This window comes from Ananas comosus, linkage group 4 (genome assembly GCF_001540865.1).
Source record: "Ananas comosus cultivar F153 linkage group 4, ASM154086v1, whole genome shotgun sequence".
Taxonomy (NCBI): domain Eukaryota; kingdom Viridiplantae; phylum Streptophyta; class Magnoliopsida; order Poales; family Bromeliaceae; genus Ananas; species Ananas comosus.
The window spans coordinates 11,227,368-11,248,342 of NC_033624.1; the positions used below are offsets into that span (position 1 = coordinate 11,227,368).

At 35.8% G+C, this 20,975-nt stretch overlaps 1 protein-coding gene and 1 long non-coding RNA gene across 3 annotated transcripts; one reads left to right on the forward strand and one right to left on the reverse strand.

Annotated features, from left to right (window-relative positions):
- Positions 3,152-7,283, reverse strand: LOC109708607. The gene is made up of 2 exons (XR_002215788.1): positions 7,037-7,283; positions 3,152-3,721 (listed from the first exon to the last, which is right to left on the reverse strand). It is a non-coding gene; the product is annotated as an uncharacterized LOC109708607 (long non-coding RNA).
- LOC109709705 (ATP synthase mitochondrial F1 complex assembly factor 2) lies at positions 8,058-20,325 on the forward strand. Of its 2 annotated transcripts, XM_020232033.1 has the most exons (5): positions 8,058-8,496; positions 11,101-11,275; positions 17,529-17,806; positions 17,887-18,014; positions 20,032-20,325. In XM_020232033.1, exons 1-4 carry the CDS (start codon positions 8,080-8,082, stop codon positions 17,992-17,994), a joined length of 978 nt encoding a protein of 325 aa, XP_020087622.1. In that variant the 5' UTR covers positions 8,058-8,079; the 3' UTR covers positions 17,995-18,014; positions 20,032-20,325. The 2 variants fall into 2 exon arrangements, with proteins under 2 accessions (XP_020087622.1, XP_020087621.1); XM_020232032.1 differs by lacking the exon at positions 20,032-20,325 and having other exon boundaries at positions 17,887-18,296.

Below are 20,975 nucleotides of genomic sequence, written 5' to 3' on the forward strand. Positions count from 1 at the left end.
ATACTGACATGTCGACAAAAGGAAATAGAATATAATCAGAAAGTATACCTGCCTAAATTAAGGAAATACCTCCACGTGGACTAAAGAAAACCTGATTTCATCAAGAATAATATGTAAATAAATGGAAGGTAATGAAAGTATTTGGTATACAAAAGAAGGAAAGAATGAATTAAAACTAATAGTAAAATTGCAATATCTTTTTTTCAATCCACATATACAGTAGATGAAACAATAGTAGCAAAAGATCAAGTAAAGCAGCAACTTCGAAAATTGATTATAAAAGTAAAAAAAATATCATCACAACAATCGAAAAAATATAAAGTGAAATAAAATGAAGGAGCAGCACCTAAGGTTAAGTAGAAGCTAGAAAAATATCAGCAAGAACTTGTAGTAAGAAACGATACAGAAAAAAAAGGAAAAAAAAATGCAAACCTAAACTAATGGTAAAATATACATCATAAGGAGTATAAGCAGTAGTAGTAGAAATTTGAGCAAATCGAAAAAGATCAACAGGTAGTAAAATTCTATTTTTACTATAGGCTCAGACATGTAATGAGTATTATCAATAGTCAACAATAGTATTTTTCTCATTTCAGAAGTCTTCGAGAAAATGTGCCACGTATAGTTATATGTTCTCAATAGCTTATGTATTTCTTGTAGGGAGTAATCACCGGTTACATTTATTTAGTAACTGTCATCCTAGTTGATACCCAACCATCAGAGAAATAGAGGTTTTTTTGCCGCAAATAAAATTTTTATGAAAGCATATTATATAGTCGGCAAGAAGGGACTGCAGAGAATAGATCCGAACCATTTTCATGACCGGAGGGGATCAATAAGCCGAAACGAAGTGTCGCTAATGGGAACGGCGCGACAGGAATAAGGGCCGACCATGAATTCGGCCCAATATTCCGTCCAGAGAGGGCACGGGCGTCGGAGCGGCATCGAGGGGGGCAAACGAAATGAAGCGTCGCTAATGGGAACAGGCGCAACGGGAAGAAGGCCCGACGATGAACTCAGCCCAACGTTCCGTCCAGAGAGGGAACAGGAGTCAGGGCGTCATCTAGAAGGGCGAGCGAAGGAGCCGGAGGTGGAAGACGAAGTTAATTAGAAGCAGGGAAAATTAAATGGGAAGCATAGTAGGGAGGAAAAAAAATTTGGTTGGATGGGCCCCGTCCACTAATTAATTAATAGAGTACTTAAGATGACAGGTAGGGCCCACAAAAAATTAAATTAAGCTAATATTGCCACGTGGACAAAGAGAACGGACTTTCATAAGGGTTATAGATAGATAGATTTGCTATAAGCTCAGACATGTAATGAGTATTATTAGCAAGCAGCAATAATATTTTTCTCATTTCAAAAGTCTTTGAGAAAAAACGTTGCGTAAGAGAAGAAACTGATTTGTCTGAACCAATTAAATTGGAAAAAACAAAATCCACACAAATCCACAATTAAGCAAGCTAGTTTAAGATGACAGGTAGGTCACACAAAAGGCCAAATTAAGCAAATATCGTCATGTGTACAAAAGAAAACGGATTTTCATAGAAGTTTATAGATGCATCCCTTGTCAAGGGGAATAACTGGTTGCAATTATTTTATAATTGCCATCCAAATTAATTTACTGTGTAAAATCTTCATTGATATTCAACCGTAGTTTTTTTTAGTTTTGTTATAATTGCCAAATATATAAGTAATTACAAATGTAAACTATCTCAATCTTTGCTTCATCACTTGTTAAGCGAAATCCTTGATCGCAACGGTTGCATAACTGCCATCCAAATTGCCTTACCAGGTGTATACTCTTTTCATATTATTCATAAGATTATTCATTTTGTTATCATCGCCAATGCCAACAAATAAAAAACTTAATATTACGTTTATAGAACTTATTAGAAAGTATCTGAAATCATCAAGTAGCAAAAAATAATAGAGATGCAACAACAAAGTAAAAAGTGAACTACCTCAAGATTGATAAGAGGAACCGATTCAATGGAAATATACACTATATATATATATATATATATATATATATATATATATAACATCTTTGTTGGTTAGAAGCTACCAACATTAATTTAAAATATACTANGGAGTAAAAAGAGTAAGAAAATAAAAAAATTGAAAACATGATAGAATACAACATATTAGATAAGAAGACATAAACCATATCAGATAAAATAAAAGGCATAAACCATATCAGATAAGAAGACAACATGATAGAATACAACATGGCTGCATTTATGGTTCCAAATCCTCAGTTCAGCTTTAGAAGTTTAGACATGAATATTAAAACACGATAGAAGACAATATACATGAATTTATTGTACAGCGTAAGCATACAGATTTAGTTTATTTCCTAGCAAATATTTTTTTATTCGGATATAAATAAAATATAGACATAAGGAATAATAAGGATGAACTCACATGTATACACGGTCAAGCTAAATTATTCTTTTTAAAAAAAAGAACAAATGGATACTCAATTTTAATATTTACTTACACTAAACTATGCAGTAAGAAATTGTTAGATAGAAACAACATTATGATTCAATTTAGTAAGTCATTTACCCTACCCATTATTTTCAGGGACAAATGATAATCATAATAAGGTTTTTATCAAGTTATTTTAGTGACGCTACTTCCATAATTGATGTCTACAGTTCACTCAGTATTTTGCAAAAGCATCTTTTAGATTCAAGGAAACATGTACGGAGATACAAAATAAATTAAATATTCACTGATGATTCGTAACAGAAAAAAAAATTTACAATCACATTAAGATTACTATTGAAGTTACTATACAGATGCTGTCTTCCATAAATGATGCTTAAGGTTTACTCAGTGTTTTCTATTTTAGCCATCCCAAAATAACTATTTAGAAACAGGGAGAAAGAGAAGGAAAGAAGGGAAAAGACAACAAACATCCCATTTTTATAGTCTCTTTAATTTCCTTACATGTGATGTAAACCTCTATTGCTGGAATTCATAATAACACATGTTAATGTTAAGTTAGAAGAGAAAACATACAGTAATTTGGTTTTAATTACATATGGATTCAATTATCTACTGGAGTTACTCTGATCCTAAAGATGTCATAACTACAAAGCTTTGTCAAGGTAACATGACCATTCAATAAAGTGTGCAAGCATGATTAAATACTAATACTTCATTGAAACAGTTTAACTTCATAAAAAGAAGTACATATAGATTGAACGAGGCATTGCAAGAATACCAGACACACAGAAGCCTTGCCAATTTATGACTATGCCGCCTTCGGCTTCAATCCTCACTTGTTCGTCCTCTCTATTAGGCTGAAGCATAAAATAGGAAATAAATTCTCTATTTTCTTTTAAAAAAATCTTATTTAAATATTGTAAGACATGTCATACTTTATGATCCGACGACGATAGAGGCACCACTGTTTGCCACGACAAAGCACTACCCTCGAATCGCCACAGTTTGCAACTATGATGTGTGAAGAACACACAACGGCAACAACAGCCATTGAGCCCATAGTATCCGGGGCTAACGGTTCCGAAAGCCCCTCGTGAATCGATTTCCCTCCCACATCGTCATCAACTCTTTGAAAGCAATCAATGAATGCTCTCTCCCACTGTTTCTTTATATCAACCTCACTTGTCCCTCCTAGACCTTTGTTCACATTATTCAGTTCTTTAACCAATGCAGCATGAATTCAGTCATGGCAGTAGTTAGCCACCTATAATTTGAATAAAAAGACAAACTTGAGAAATCGTAAAGCAGCAGTGACATATAAAAACAATAAATGATAGGTTATAAACAATTTGGAACGCAGATATGTCACGCCCCGGGACCGGCGGAGGCCCTCTCGATAGCGTGCCCAGACCCGCCATATGTCTACACATATAAGGCGTCTACCAAAAAGTGGAAGTAAAAGCGAGAAATAACCTACAACTAGAGATATCATAGTAAATATAATTCTATCATCTATAAAGAGAGAGTACAAAAATCACAACTAAACCGTAGAGGTAAAACATAGGGTAATACAATATCCGACCAACAAGTACACAAAAGGGGTGGTCTCTAGTACACCGGTACAGCTCTCAACCTCTCCAAAATAAAAACATCGAGAAGTAGACCACCTAGCGACTCGTCCCTCGCTGAAGAGCTAGCTCGAAGTCACGCCCTTCCCTCGGTCCCTAGCCTCTCCCGGCGTGAAAGGCTCTGAAATAAAACATAAAACAGAGGGCGTGAGGACTATAATTTATAGTTCCCAGTGGGCAATTACTGATCTCAGCTCAATGCACTACTAGGTCCCAAAAGAAAGGGTAAGTATCGACAGTAATAAAAAGCGGTAGAGAGCGAGTATAAAAACTGCTGAAAGGAAAGCATAAATGAAATGCTATTCTACTATGTCTCAAGCAAGCATGATGTCATGGTGATGCACATCTACACTGTCATAAGGCAAAATGTCCAATGCATAAGGAGTAAGCTCTATCGAAGCAACCCAGTATACTCCGATATAATGAATGAACAGACAAATATACTATATATCCCAATGCTATGTCATGAACATGCAAGTAATTCAACTACTAAGCCTATCTAGTAGTGATCATTCATTCTCAACGCTGTGTCAATTTTCATTTCCAATTAAGGACCTACCAAAGGTAGTCCAGCTTGTGCCGCCTAAGTACTTGTGGTAGCCCAACATCCCTACTCTTGGAATGTGTCTGTCCCACTCGACCCCGTAGGCTTCTCAATACCACACGAGCGAACATAAGTCGCGTAGGCTAACTCCGGAGTGCTGGCTTGTAGGGAGCGACCCTCACAAGCATGTGCGAATGAGCACAAATGGCAAGCAAGCGTGATCCTCATCTCAGGTACCAATCATCATGTCTCTAGCATGGTGTAAGCCACTAGTATCCAACGATCTAGTTCTATGTCACAAGGTGAAGTTCCAATCATTCACTAAGTCTAGTGCCCCTTTATGACACTTAGACATCTCGAAGTACCGACACGTTCCAATTCTCTCATGGCCCTATCCACTAGGCTCAAACACAACCCGAGCTCAATGCCGCTTTATGACATTAGCCTACAATTTCACATGTCAATCTTGTCATATGCCTCTTTATGGCTTACTTAGATCCTCTATATCTCAAATAGGTATAGCTCAAAATGCATGAAGGTAGAGCTCATTATCACAATAGGTAGTATGGTACCAAGCCCCAATAGGATGCCAATCAAGTATAAGTCCCACAGGGAAACCCTCTACTATATAGGGCCCGAAATTTCTCACACATGAAATAGGTATGTTAGGCATCCTAAAATTCACAATAAATACATTTAACATAGAGATGCATGAATTTTTACTCTACAAGCGCAAAACATAGGATATGAGGATTTCTCATATGCCAGGCTAGGTCAAACCCACCGAACCGTCGCGTGCTCCTTCGATTCGCCGAACGGAGTTGTCCACGAGTCTCAAAATATCCTAAAAGTATCGAGCGAAGAGATACACGAGCATTACGATCAACTATAGGATCAAACTTAACAAACTTAGCAAAAGGGCTAAAACTCACCTCAAGAAAAGAAATCTCTTCCAAAGCTCCAAAAGAGAGCTAGATCCCTTCCAATCCAAATCCAAAGAAGGTTCTAAACCAACTAATTTAGCCCCAAAAGCCCTAGATCAAAAAAATGCCCAAATCAAACCCTAAGATCCCATTCTAGGGTTCCATCTACTAAAAACCTTCAAATCAAGATCTAGAGGAAGAATAAGAGCAACAAACCTCCTTAGAAGCTCCAATCCAAGCTCCAAGGGTGAAGATCTCCTCTTTGGCAAGCTCAAAATACAAGCCTCCAAGCACCAACAAGGTGGGAAGAGGAAGAGAGGCAAAGAAATGCTCCAAGTCCACCAAAACCTTCTCCTTCTTCTTCTTCTCCTTCTCTCTCTAACAAGGTTGGGGGGAGAGTGTGAGGAGGGAAATAAGAAGAAGAGAGAGTGGATGGGTCATATAGACCTTCTATTGTAACAAAATCCAGCTAGGTCCCCCAAAAATCCACAATTACAGCAGCCCGGTCTGGGCAGTTTTCGCCCAGAGGGACCGGTCTCTCCCCAGCAGGGACCGGTCTCTCGTTGCGAACTCGAAAAACCAACGTTCGGGAACCGGTCTCTCCCTGCGCGGGACCGGTCTCTCACTGCGAAGACGCGCTCGGGGACCGGTCTCGCCTGCCAGGGACCGGTTGCCTCAGGGCTACCGTAACACTGCTCATTGGAGGACCGGTCTCTCCTTCCAGGGACCGGTCCCCGAGAGTGAAAACTCTCTGGACTTGTCCAGAATTCCAGTTTTCGAAGTTTTTAGGTCAGAAAACATTCTACAACCCTCCACCAAGTGTGGAAAAGCTCGAAATACATCCAAGCACTCGAACCTCGCAGTTTGCAAAGGTCTAGTGTGTTACAAGATATTTCTTCTCGCCAAATTGGATAGATATCTACAACATCTGGAGAGATAATAAAAGAAGTGACATGCAACATATAAGGCCTTCTAGCAGTTTTTTCATGGTTTCGACATTATAGTTGTGACTGTTAGATATGGATTTGCTATTTCTACATAACTGAAGGTATTTTAGATAATTGCATACGGTATTTCAGATAATTATATACCATGAGCAAACTGGGGATAAATGAGCAATTGCAGGTTTTTTTTTTTGCCCATCCTCCACTCATTGTTACATCAGTAGTTTTGTTACTTCGTACCGATTTGAAAAACGCATTAAAAAAAAATCAAACTAAATTGATTATATCCCTTTGAGAATTAATCTAAGAATGTATGCCCAGTTTGGAGTGAGGTACCCACAGCAGACATGGAAAATTTGAACTCCAAAGAGAGGGAAAAACCTTGTTAAGCTCAAAGATAAGTCGGCAAATACAATTAACATAAGAATATAATAAAAATGTTTGTCACTATATGCAATATTAAGACCCGGTTTCTCTGTAGATAGTTTGCATTCATTTTCCATTGTTCTGCAATATAAGAGAGAGAGAGGAATGAGTTACGAATCTAGTAATGGACATCTCGAAGGGCACCGAGGAGTCGTTGGCCTTCAACTCCGCTGCAACAGTGGCTCGGCTCAGTGGAGAGATGATTGCGGAGATGAACGCCTCATCTTAGTTCGATTGGGACTGGGGAGTGGACAAAGCGGAGGAGATGGTTGGGAGAAAGAGGAGGAGAAGGGGTGCCATGGGGTTTGGGAGGTGGGAGATGGATGGGGGAAAGGATTTTAACGTTAGGGTTAGGGTTTGTAATAAGAGTTATAGAAGAGGAGAGAGATGGATGGAGAGAGTGAAGGGAGGAGAAGGGTAGGGAAAAAGGGAGATGCGGAGCATAAGAAAAGGTGTAGGGGCGGCTGGGAAAAAAAGAAGAAGGAGAGGAGGCGGAGGGGCGGACGGTCTCTTTTAGGTTTTCTAGAACCATTTTTGTGACCGGAGGGTATGAATAAACCGAAACGAAGCGTCGCTAACGGGAACGGCGCGATCGGAAGAAGGGCCGACCATGAACTCGCCCAACATTCCGTCCAGAAAGGGAACAGAAGTGGGAGCGGCATCTAGGGGGCGAACGAAACGAAGGGTCACTAACAGGAATGGGCACGACGGGAAGAAGGCCCGACGATGAACTCGGCCCAACATTCCGTCCAGAGAGGGAACAGGAGTCGGAGTGGCATCTAGAGGGGCGAGCGAAGGAGCCGGAGGTGGAAGACGAAGTTAATTAGAAGCATGAAAAATTAAATAAGAAGCAGAGTAGGGAGGTAAAGAAATTTGGTTAGGTGGGCCTCACCCACTAATTAATTAATAGAGTATCTTAAGATGATAGATAGGGCCCACAAATTAAATTAAGCTAATATTACCACGTAGATAAAGAGAACGGATTTTTATAAGGGTTATAAATATGATTCAGATAAATCTTTTAATAATTTTTACCAAGTCTTATACATTTTTACTTTTCTTTTTTTCTTTTTTTTTTTTCCCTCTCCTTTTAACTCGAGTGTTTCTCCGTGGCCCCAACACAACACAACACAACACACACTCGTAGATCGAATCCCATGGCGCCTCCCACCCACCGCCTCCTCCGATCTCTCCGCCCCTTCGTCTCCTCCTCCCGCCTCCGCCTCCTCGCCTCCCCCTTCTCCTCCTCCGCCGCGGCGGCGGCGGTGGCGGCGGCGGAGGAAGAGAAGAAGAGCCCTTGGAGGGAGGCGGACGACGTGATCTACGTGCGGCGGCCGAGCTCCGCGGCGGCGGCGACGAGGGACTCGACCTCAGTGACGATGCCGATGGCGTTCATGACGGGGTCCGTCGTGGGGAAGCGCTTCTACAAGGAGGTGACCACGCGCTTGGCCGATGATGGGAATGGGTGGACGGTGATGCTCGATTATAGAACCCTAAAAACCCCTGCGAAGAGGGTGCTTAACCTCCCATCTCTTGCCCTAGCCAAGGCGATCGCTGCCGAGTGGGAGTACCAGGTATGCATCATCTAATACCCCTATCCCTCGATTTGATCTCGGAATTTTGACCTTTTCTCAGTTTATGTTGCAGTTAATTTGTTAGCGTATTGAATTGCCCTGTGCAAAATGATCCTTGTCCTTTTGTTGTATCGGTATGGATTACAGTTTGATGGTGATTAGAATGATGTGTAGTAGCTGTAATTGGTAAGAGGGGTTGATGTCTCATTAGTTCGTCTAAATTTAGATGCTCCTTGCACATTTTGTTAAGAAAGTTCGAGTTGAAGATTGCTGTGACGGGTGAGGAAATGTGGAAAACTTAGATCGATGGAAATAGAATTTACATGGCCATGCATTGCAGTTTAGATTGATGATGGAATCCCCGCCTTTCGTTGCTGCTATGCTTTTGACAATTTGGACATGTTCCATCTTCTAAGAAAGGAGAAACGAAACACTTAATCTGTTGCTCTTTAGTCTCCACTTCGTAGTTTTCATTTGGGTTTAGAATCATGCCTCGTTGTAAGTGATGTCCGTCTAAATTTCTAATTTTCTTCTATTCACAAAGCCACATTTTATCATTCACCTGTGCTTTCACCTTTTGGGTGTGTGACGTGTGTTGTTTCTCTATGGCCTAATATTTGGTGCCATAAAACATTACAGGGTACCTTCTCATTGTATATATGTTACATGTTCTTGTGCAAGATCCCATTCCACACCTTCATGTATCCACTTTTAATCCTTTGGCTCCAAACTCCTCGCACGCATGGTATTGAGTGCTTACTTTGTGCAAGTCTTGCTCAATTTTACCTAGAATGGGATACATTGTGGTATGTGGTACGGGTACGGTAACGTGATATGCTAGTTTCTTATAAACGTGGTATGACGGAGGTAGAATTAGTCGGAACATTATTCTGAAGTGTGGTTAGTTTAGAACATCAATACAGATCAACTTATTGTAGAAAAAATTAATTACTTACCTTTGTTACCGCATAGTTCTTTTCTTTCATTAAGGTGGAATTGGTTATTCTATCTAGTAAAACACATTTCTCTAAGGTAACCTAACAATCAGATTTATGAAATCAAAATACTTCTTTATTGTTCAGTTTCGTCATTGTCTGCTATCCGGATCGAGAACCCACCGCGAATCGTTATGTGCGATTCGGATTGCTGTCCGGTGAGGGGGGTCTGCGATTCTGGTTACTATGGTCTTGCCATGCAATGAATCTTCATCCTTTCTCTATTTTATTCCAATCCTATATATTTGGTTATACTTCTGCTTGTCCTGAAACTTCTAAACTAGAGAGCAGTGTATCAATTTGGATCCACCACTGATTTTATCATGATTTATCAAGACCATTACCTAATAGTATCCATTGAATTTGTTTTGTGTTGTAAGGCGGTTTAGAAAGCTCATTAATAACAGAATAAAGAAGAAAGGGGATAGATCGGAACTTTGATGTAAACCTATCAAAATAGGATATCTGCTGGTGGTGCCACCAGTTCTTGCATTTGTGGCCACTTTCCTACCACTTATTCTTACCCAATTTAAGCTACTTAATCGCAATGCATTTCTTTTCTAAAATGTACTATATGACTTCTTGGAGCTATCCTGTGTTTTCGAAATTAATTAAAAGCATTTGCACTTTCCTTTTTGCGACATATATTTTCTTATAAGCTGTTTAAGTGTATGTATCTTCCATATGATTACCCTATCTTCTTTTGTCTGTAGCGTAATTCAAAGTTCATGTAAGGACTCATTTCTATCCCTCTTACCCTTGTCTTTTCTTCTTTTTAACTATGCTACTGAAGCTATTCTCTTTCCCAGCAATAATGTTTAAGAGTTATAAAAAATTATCAAAAAAAAAAAAATCAAATATTAACAGAGAGCATTAGAATAAATAAAGTCCGCGTGGCATGTATGTGGTCGGCCATTGCGTGTAATCCTTTCCAATTAAAGCAAGGGAACTGTACAATTACAGCTAAAGGATGAATATCATGATGTAATTTTACTATAAATTTGTAGAAAACATTTCATTAAAACAAATACTTAAAAACAGACAATTTAGGTCAGACAATTATATTATCAGCTTTCTATGAAGCTTGAAGCAGTAAGAACCACCTTGTCTCATTTCATATTCAGAAATTATGAGACCTGTGGAACTCCTTTTCCAATTTTCTAATTCAATGAGGAAATAGTTGTCATGCTGGTGATGGGGCAAGTAGTAGCTGCTACTTGAGCACTCTTTGTGCTTTAGCTGCCAGCAAAAAGAACTAGTGAACTTTTAAATGATTGCAAATCTCTCGTAAATATACTATGTCATGACAAGAGATGGAAAACAATCTTTCTTTCTCTAATGAAATTAATTCAAATGATGCCATCTGTAAAATTTAGTCTCTAAAATTTATATATTGTTCTTGAGAGAACAGTAACTTATTATCCGAGCTATTGGTGATCTCCAAACATGATAGAGTGATTTTTTTTTTTCTCATATATTATCTGCTATAAATAATACCCTGCCATCTGGAATTCTCTCTTTCTTTGATTACTTCCTTGGAATTATGTTTTATGCCCATCAACCTGTAGTTTATGTCTTTTTATTAACATTTAATTCTTTGTGTTGATAGCAAACAGATGGCATTCGGCCTTTCACGATGCCTCTCATGAAGCTTGCATGTACGGCGCTGGAAAGGGTTCCACTCACACGTGTAAGAGTCATTGAGAATTTGATGAAGAGGTTTCATCAAGATCTTGTGTTTTGCCGTTCTCCAGGTGATAGTGATTTGACGAAGGGAGTACGTGGTAAGTGCCATTTCTTTATGGGTAAAAGTTAATAAATCTGAACATGCTCATGTATTGCTATTGTGTCTGTGAAAGTTAATAAATCTGATTATACCTGACTTATTCTTATAAAATGGCCTTTTTATATGAGAAAGTTCAGGGGACAAAAGTTTTTCCATCAAAGTTTGAGGGATTAAGTTGCAATATAGTATAGGAGAAGAATAGAAACAAGATCCAAGACATTGTTCGAGAGCAACCTAGTTCTTAAGATAGTTTCCGTATGTCTTTTGTCAACATTTAAGTGGTTGCATAATACTCAATTAAATGACAGACAGGATGTTCTTTCAGTTGGATTTTCTCTGACATCTTCATTATGTTTGCAGAAGTGCACATGTGCGATAGATGAGTGCTAATAGTATTGGATTTTGTTGAATTTATTTGGCCAAATAAAACAGAGAACAGTATACTGGAGGAGAATATTATGTATGCATTTGGTTGGTAATTTGATTCATAAACTACAAGTTAGAAAAATCAGTCATATAATTAAGATTTATTCTCAAAAATGTTTACCCAAAACTGGTAGCTGCATGAAATCTCACAACTATAATGAATTCCTTAAGTAATTTTGAACATTTAAAGTTTCGAGAAAGTAATTTTATCCAGAGCAATAGGGGGCGTTTTTATTATAGTCTGTGGTGGATAAGAAACTTTACCCATAAATTACATATTATTGGGAAAAAAAAGAAGTAAATGCTAACAGATCGGTAAATTCAAACTACTATGAATTCTGCACGTGGATCATTTTCTGGCATTTTGTTCTATCTAGTAATGACATTTGTCAATTTGTAAACTTTGTAGCTTTTCTCGCTGCTTTCTCTTAGTTCCTACAACATTTTGTTGTTGCCTCCCTCTGCTGCATCTTTGATTTAATTTAGTAGATTAATTTTTCCTCATTTATTTCTTGTGTAATTTGAGAATGTCGCTAGAATGAGCCTTAGCCTGTTAACTTACCTTAATGATAAGGTTATGTCTCTTTNTCTTCGCTATTACGCCAGCTGGCGAAAGGGGGATGTGCTGCAAGGCGATTAAGTTGGGTAACGCCAGGGTTTTCCCAGTCACGACGTTGTAAAACGACGGCCAGTGAATTGTAATACGACTCACTATAGGGCGAATTCGAGCTCGGTACCCGGGGATCCTCTAGAGTCGACCTGCAGGCATGCAAGCTTACCATCTTACGTGATATATGCATAGAAAAAACAAAATAAAAAATATATTTTTATTGGTTGTATGCGCTATGAATCGGCATTGAACGCGCGTTCAAGAAGTGTCATATCGGACACGTGTCCGACACAGACACGGGCATGTCCGATATGAACACGGAGGCTTATAGAAGTGTTCGTGATATATAGGCAACAACTGCTACAATAAAAACAAAAGAAAGATAAAAGTAAATTAAAGAAAAAACTATAAAAATAGTAAAATTATGCTTATAATAGTAATAAAATTATGCTTACTAAAATGTCATATGACTTATAGTTAGAGTAAAAAATTATAATTAATTAAAGTTTGAGAACTAAGGTGTGAGATGCCTCATAGTTTGAGCCAGAAATTATAATACATTAAAGTTTGAAGACTATAGGTCACGTGCCTTATAGTCTATGACTAAAAGTGTAGTTTATCCTTTTTTATATTTTATTTTTATTTCAGATGAAGATAGTGTTGAACATAAATTGGTTTTATTCAATTAATAATTTTATTTGAGGAAAGAATATGCTGAACTATCTAATAAAGTTTAGAATACATAATTATTAAAATTAAAAATCGATCAATTATATTTGGATATTTTGTCTCAAAAGATTTTGAACGTGATCAATGACTAATTATATTTTGGATATTCGAGAAGATTGTGAACTTAAAGTTGATCACTCATCAGACTATAAATATAGCATTAAAGTTTGATTTTAAAACCAAAGAAAAAATGTATCATACTTTCTTGAACTATGGATCATTTTGAATCGGTTATCCAACATTTCAAAATATTATTTTTACTATCCAACATTTCAATTTGTTTGATTTTAAATCAGTTAATGATACTTTGACTCTAAAATTTAAATGTGTCTTTTGTTTTTGTAGTTTAGTTAGTATACTTCATGAAATTTTTGCAACTATAAATTTATTTGTAATTAGCTTAAACTCTATCAATCTTTCTCTTTTTTTTATTGTATAATTTATTTTTAAGTGACAAATATTATGAAATTAAAATTTATATTTAATATACGCAATTTTAACTATGTGCAAAAAATATATAATTTAAATTTTTATAAAAAAATAAAGAGGAGATTTGGTTGGTGAAAAGAAGGTGGGTCCACTCTTGTCCTATTCGCAAATCAACTTGGGGAGAGAGAGAGAGAGAGAGAGAGAGAGAGAGAGAGAGAGAGGAGAATTGGATATAAAATAATAACATAGTATAGATTATATAGATATCGATCTGTTTGATTTTTGTCAGAGTAGTGCTAATTGTAAATCCTAATTTAGGGTGTATATTTTACACCTGCTAAATATAAGGGCTAGCATGATTTTTTTTTTTTTTCTATCGTGGATCAGAAATTCTAATATTAAATTAGAAAAATTGATGTTATGCTCACCCTCTTTTCTCCGCCTTTCTTTTCGGTCCGTCATTCTCTTCTTTTCTCTCTAGGGGTGAAAATGGATAGAATGTTATCCAAAAATATTCATATTCATATTCATTAATAACTATTTCTGCATCGAAAATATTTTAATTCAGTCGAACATGGATACGGATAGAATTTTAAGAAGTCAAAATTATCCGGATATTTGAAAACACAGAATATATATAGTTGTGGATATCCAGATTTTTTTTTTATATATTATCATAGTTTATATTAATAAATTAAATAAATTGCATTCTAATATCCCATTCTCATTATCCCAATATCTCATTTCTTTATTTCAATATTGTGTTTACATTTTTTAGAGATATTTTTAAAACAAAAGATTATTTGATTAGTAATATGTGTGGGGAGATAAAGAGTGTTTAACTATCTTTTTCTGCAGGAGATAAAGATTAAAGACAGCTTAATTGCGACTTGTGGAGAAATACAGAGTTTGAATTACTTTTTGTGGAGAGAGAATATATATTATGGGAAAACAAGATGGTTTTTGTGCTCCTTGTTTATTTTATTTGTGAGTTTCATATAAAAATTACATTTGTCATTGTTAAATCTTATGTTTGATTCAATCAAATATAGGTATATAACAGTTTAAAATGAATGCGAAACTTTAGTTGCAATTTATAAGTGCATATTATTAGTGCATATATTATTATTATTCCAATAATACCCGAATATACATATCGGGTCTATATTTGGTCAAAAGAAATGTTCGACTGTATCTGAATTCATTTTTAGCGAATATAATAACGAAATTTAGCATCCAACAAATATTCGAATTTGAATTCATATTTTTTTTAAAAAAAAAGAAAAAAAGAAAAAACCGGAGGATACAAATATATATGGTTTCATCAAATATTTATCCAAATTCGATCGGTACGTTTCGATCCCTACCGCCCTCCTCACTTATTTTGTTTCTGCACCTCTTGTCTGTAGGCTAGCTAGCATCGTCCCCTCTATGCGCCCACCATTCACTACTGTAACTCCGTCTCGTCTCTGCACCTATCAGCAGCCATCGCCCGCCATGGTGTCATCTCTGTGCCAACTACAGACTAAATTTCCTCTCTCTTCCCCCGGCCCGGCCCTTTCTATCGTACGTTCATTCAAACTGTGAGACGGTACAATCGATCTGCGTTTGTGCATCGCGTGCACTCTAGCTAACAACTCCTTGTGTTAACGTGATCCTACATATTTTGATATCATGTCACCAACGATTATTATGAGCCCATCAGCCTGTATTACACTCTTTGAATTTAGAATAGCTAGTTTTTATATATAAAGTCTAATGAAAAACTAAATAAGATGATGATGGGCTATTTACATATATAGAGTAGAAAAAACAGCCGAAAATTCAATAATTTGGACTGCACTAATATTATATTTCAAGGGAGTGGCCACACCGGCCAAGAAGAGACAAGTAGAGAAAAATGCCTCACCTATAAATATAGTATAAGTATAAGTATATATATATATATATATATATATATATAATAGAGTTAATAGAGTTTAAGCTAGGATAATCTTATAGGTATAATAGTCCTAGTACAAATTTGAACTCAGTGAGCATAAACAGAGATGGAAAGATTTTGTTTTTCAAAATAAGAGAAATAAAATAAAACTCCGCAGTTTCTAGGTGCTTACAATCAATCTTAAGAAAGCTACTGTCGACCACCTAGCTAGCTGCCAAAGAAAAACAACTCACTTGGAACACTTTTGGTTTTTTTTTTTTTTTTTAGAGAGAGAAAGGTAGCAGCATGTTAACCGCTTCGTTTATTTTTTTAGAAATAAACTTAGCTGAAAATGTTAATCGATTAGAATTCAAATTTGGCATCTCCAGTATCAACCACCAAACCCTTAGCCACTTGCGCTAGGGACATTCGGTCTTGGAATACTTTGTTAAGTTGCAAAAGTGTCAACATTATATAGGCACTTAACTTTCCAAAGGTTGATAGAGATAGGGCTGGCAAACGAGCGAGCCCGCTCGCGTTCGACTCGCGTTCGGCTCGATATTCGGCTCGCTCGAGCTCGGCTCGAAATTAGATGAGCCGAGCTTGAACAAAAACAAAAGCTCGAAATTCATTTCAAGCCGAGCTTGAGTATTACTCGGCTCGCTCGAATTAGGCTCGAAAAGCTCAAATATATATATATATATATATATAGGCTAAGTGAGTAACCTAAGTTTAGTTAAAATTGAGCCAATATTACTGGCCCATAAGAACAAACCCAATATGCCAACAAAAAAATAAAATTTTACTAAATTTACACTCTCTCCCTCTTTTTCTTTTACAAAGCCTTAAATTCCTAATCTCTCTCTCTCTCTCTCTCCTCAAGTGGTCAAACCTAAAGCCCCCAAGTTATCAAGTAACAGCACGCGTCCACTGTTGCCTACCTTGCCATTAATTGTGTGCTTGAGAAAATATACAGAATACTTTTAAGATAAAAAATTATTGTTTATATAAAATTTTGATTTTAGTTATATATAATTAGATAGTTTAATCTAATATTTGTCTATAATTTATTCATTTTTTGACCGCATAGATGAAAAAGAATAATATGAAAATTGAAGGCGGAAAAGAAGACATGCGAAGCTGAAAAGATTAGATATTCAACTCGTTAATTATTTTTCTTCATATTATAATACCGTATTTCATATAATTATTTTGTATCTTGAACTATTAGATATATTTTTGTATCAAATTGTAAATAATGTTCTATACAAATTAAACTATTAATCGTACGATGTTGAGAATTTCAAGCGGCTCGCTTAGGGCTCGAGCTCGCTCGACTTGAAATTAGGCTCGCTCGAGCTCGGCTCGAATTAATTTCAAGCCGAGCTTGAGCTTAAATTTAGGCTCGAAATTAATTTCAAGCCGAATTTGAGCTGAGGCAAACTCGCTCGGGCTCGGCTCGTTTCCACCCCTACCCTTCTCTTATTGGAAATCCATCATCTTTTTTCTGCCCAAAATGAATGTGATTGTTTTAGCCGAAACTGAACGGGATGGATTTGGTTATGTAAAAACAGCTGGATATTGGTCTGGGATTTTGCTTTTATAGTTCTCCTGAAAATCGAATCAATGCATACACCAAATTAAAGCTTCAAGAAACTAGATTTTTTGGATTTTTATGTACTTCTCTTTTCAATGATTGAACCTATTACATGGATTTCAACTGGTAGACTTATATGGTGGTTTTATTTCTTTTTATTACTTTTTTTATGACCTTATATGTGTTAATTATAAGATATTGATTGATACAATTTGTTGCTTGTTTAAATATGAACATGTAAGTTGATATATATATATTTTTTCTTTCTAAATTATGCTATTTCAGTTTTCCGATTTGATGTGGTTATGATTTTTTTTTTTTTTTTTTTTGAAATTGAATGCTTTCTAAAGTGTTGCTTTTCTCACATTCCTTGTAACATTGAGCTTTTGTGTTGAGTAAGATTCTTCATTCATCCACGGATTAATTGGAAATAAATAATCCTGTGCAGCTGTCGATATTATGTTTAAGATATTCTGTTTAAACTAAATTTAAGATGTCAATCTGACTTTTCCCCCCTCTTTTTTGGCAATAATTTGCAGAAAAACAGGAAGAGAAAATCGACCCTATACTTGATTGGGTGCAATCTGAATTCGGATCTAAACCAGTTGTGTACACGAGCTTTTTCGGTGGTAAGCAGGATGAGGGCCTTACTAGGGCTGTCGAAGATGTTCTAAAGAAAACAAATGATTGTGAACTAGCAGTGATTGATGCGATGGCCGCTGCGGCACACTCATTGGTAATTCCTTTAGCAATTTTTCGTGGAAGATTGGGAATTGAGGAGGCCATTGATTTGATCAGGCTTGAAGAAGATCTCCAGGTCTATTTTGGCCCCGTATTTTTATTATCATTTAGCTTCTTACCAATTTTCACTTAAACTATGTTGTTTATTTTGGTCAGGTGGATCGATGGGGGCTGGTTGAAGGAGGCCATGACGTTGATATTGCTGATCTGAAGGTGCAAATGTCATCTGCTGCTGTTTTTCTTGGACTTTCGCGGAGATCATAATTCTTCTACTCTATTTTGAAGTAAGTGTATCTAAGTGCCTGTTTTTCTTGGAGATTTTTGTAACATAGTGAGCTTAGAATGGTGGGACCACATGCTTTACAACCGAGCTAAAAAACTAATAAGCTGAAATAAAGGTGCTGGTAATCTTTAACTTCTTTTATGAGTAAAGTACCATCATTAACCGCTCTTTTCTTTTTCTTTCTGAAACGATCAGTTTTAAAGTGACCAAAGTTAAGGCAAATATTTTTGCTGTTGTACAATGTCTGACATATCCAAATTCGTTGTCGAATGATTTTATTTAATATTTTATTTAATAAAAGGAAAATTCTGAGATGTTCATATTATCTTTACATTTGATTTTGTTGTCAGCTATAAACACTTTTGTCTAATATATTCATAGTTAGTGAGAGGACAATGCCACCACCAAAGAACACAATTATTTGTTGACGCAGCAGCGGGGTTAAACCTTTGAAATGATTTGAATAATGGATCTTGCATGCTGAATCTCTTTAGAAAGATCTTTTTAGGTGGATAGATTATTCCTAAAAAATCCATTAAGGCTGGTTGAGCGTAAATTTTCATATTTACAGTTATGAAGTTACTGAAGATAAACTACTGTGGAACAAGTCAGATAGATTTATCGAATTTGTAGCTCTTCTGCAACTGTTTATGTGTAAGGACTGAGATTTTTGCAGTGTAGCTAAACTCTCAGTTGACGATGTTTTTGTGTGTAATTTAATTACAAAAGCACTCGTCAAGTTTCGGGCGAAAACGAGTTAAAACGGAAATTCTACGCGATTTCCAAGTTTCACTTAAAGTGAATAGTAACTCGATTTTCCGGAGAAGCCACGGTGAGAAGTTGGCTTCTGGCTCGTACCGGACTATGTTTATAGTAGTCCAATAGCTCGTTTCGACCNAAAAAAAAAAAAAAAAAATGGCACGTTTTCCGCAACTCTATTTTAAAAAGGTTTTTAAAATCGGCCCCGGGGCGTGACATTATGTATTTGTTTGTATTCTTTTTCTCGTAGTTTTCTGTCTATTTGACATGCATGCAGCTTTGAAGCTTTACTCTGTTATATGTTTTTGTTTAGTAGAAATAAACACTTGTTTTGGAAAACTCACAACAAGTTTATTATATCTGTGGTTGTTAATAATGGGATTCGTGAAATTATTGTGGATTTTAACTCATTGTTATTAACTTTCCTTATGATTGTTACAATTGTTACAAGTAGGATTTGAGAAATTAATGCCGATTTATCCGATCTTTTAACTAGTGTGTTGGCAAATTTTATGTTTCCTCTTTAAGAAGAACAGCTTATTATACTTTTCTCCAGAGTTTCATCTTTTGAGCACATTATTGAACTTGATACAAATCCTTCTTTTCCGAGAATGATACAAACAACATAATATGAGAGACAAATTAATTGTTTAAGTATTTAAGATTTTAATACAAATTTTTGCATAATGCTCAATTGAACATGGATAACATAGTTGTCACCTTAAAAAAAGGGTTTAAGTGCACCATTGGTACCCAATCTTTTTCTGGTTTTTATTTTGGTCCTTTTTTTGTTGCCTTTTTGCCATTAGGTTCCTAACATTTTAGTATTTGTTTTCAAAATGTCGTTAATTCTGAAAAAAATTGTCGCATTGTAAGATTTGCAAATATTGGTGGGTGCTAGTAGAGCAGTTTTCGACTTAATTGGAATAATAAAAATTGAATATTAGGAACCTTATTAGAGAAAAAAGTTCGTGACCCAAATAAGAAAAATGAAAAAAGTTTTGAGACCATTGGTGCAATTAATCCCCAAAAAAACTAGCAAATCCCAATTGTCACAGAAAATTGTTTAGGTTTGGAGATCATTCTATATATAATTTCTTTTCTTTTTCTTTTCAAATTAGATTTGGAGATTATCTACTCTTATCTTCTCCAGTGGTTGTGTAATATATTTTTTCTTTTTATGTTCGTATTTTACTTCTTTGTTGTTCGGTGTTGTTGCTCGTTATTTTCTTTTAACTATTTATTATTATTGTAATCAGATTTTACAGTATGCGAAGATCAAGTGGAATCTACGATAATTTTCTTTCAAGAGCTCACCACTTCTACCAACCGTCCTTAGAGCAAGTGACAAAAGGCTTGGTGGTTGGTATTCAAGATCCAAGTTCGAATCCTAGTTGATTTACATTTTCAGCTAAGTTTATTTCTAAATGAAATAAACGAAGCGGGTAGCGTGCTACCTATTTCTCAAAAAAAAAAAGAAGAGCTCACCACTTCTTGTACGGACGAAAAAGTTACGATGTCGTCCAACCATCGCCCGATCTCATGTTCGCCAATCTCTGAGTTTAATCGTGCTTGATTCAGTCAGTCCAAACAGGTCCTCGCTAATCTTTAGTATTCAAAAAAAAATAAAAAAAAAATTGAAGGATTAATTTCATTCAGCTTTCTATTCCAATAGTAACTATATTTTTACAAAATTTAACTTTTTATATTTATTTTTATTAAAGTTCGATAATATTCATATTGCCCTTCTTGATTATTGCCGCAAGAGCAATATTTGTCTTTTAACAAAAGATAAATGAAATGACTTTTTTGTCATCACAAACATATTCTTTCAAAAAGTTTCAACGGTTAGAATTATACAGAAATATTCTCTAAAAAATCATTAACGGTTATTTTTGTTTTTTCCACCATCACAATAATTTACCTTATTCGCTAACTAAGGTTAAATATTTTACTTATAATTAATTATATATTTTTAATAAATTTTAATATTAAGAATATATTTAAAAATATTAAAATTTTTACAGAAATAAATATAAAAAATTAAATATTATTTGTAAATATATCTGTTGTTATTCGACATGTTAGGGGCTGTTTGGTTGGATGTAGTTGTAGAAACAGTGTAGTTGAAAATACATGCAGTTGCAAATGCTGCAGTTGTAACTACACCTAGTCTGTTTGGTTTTACGCAGTTGCAACTGCT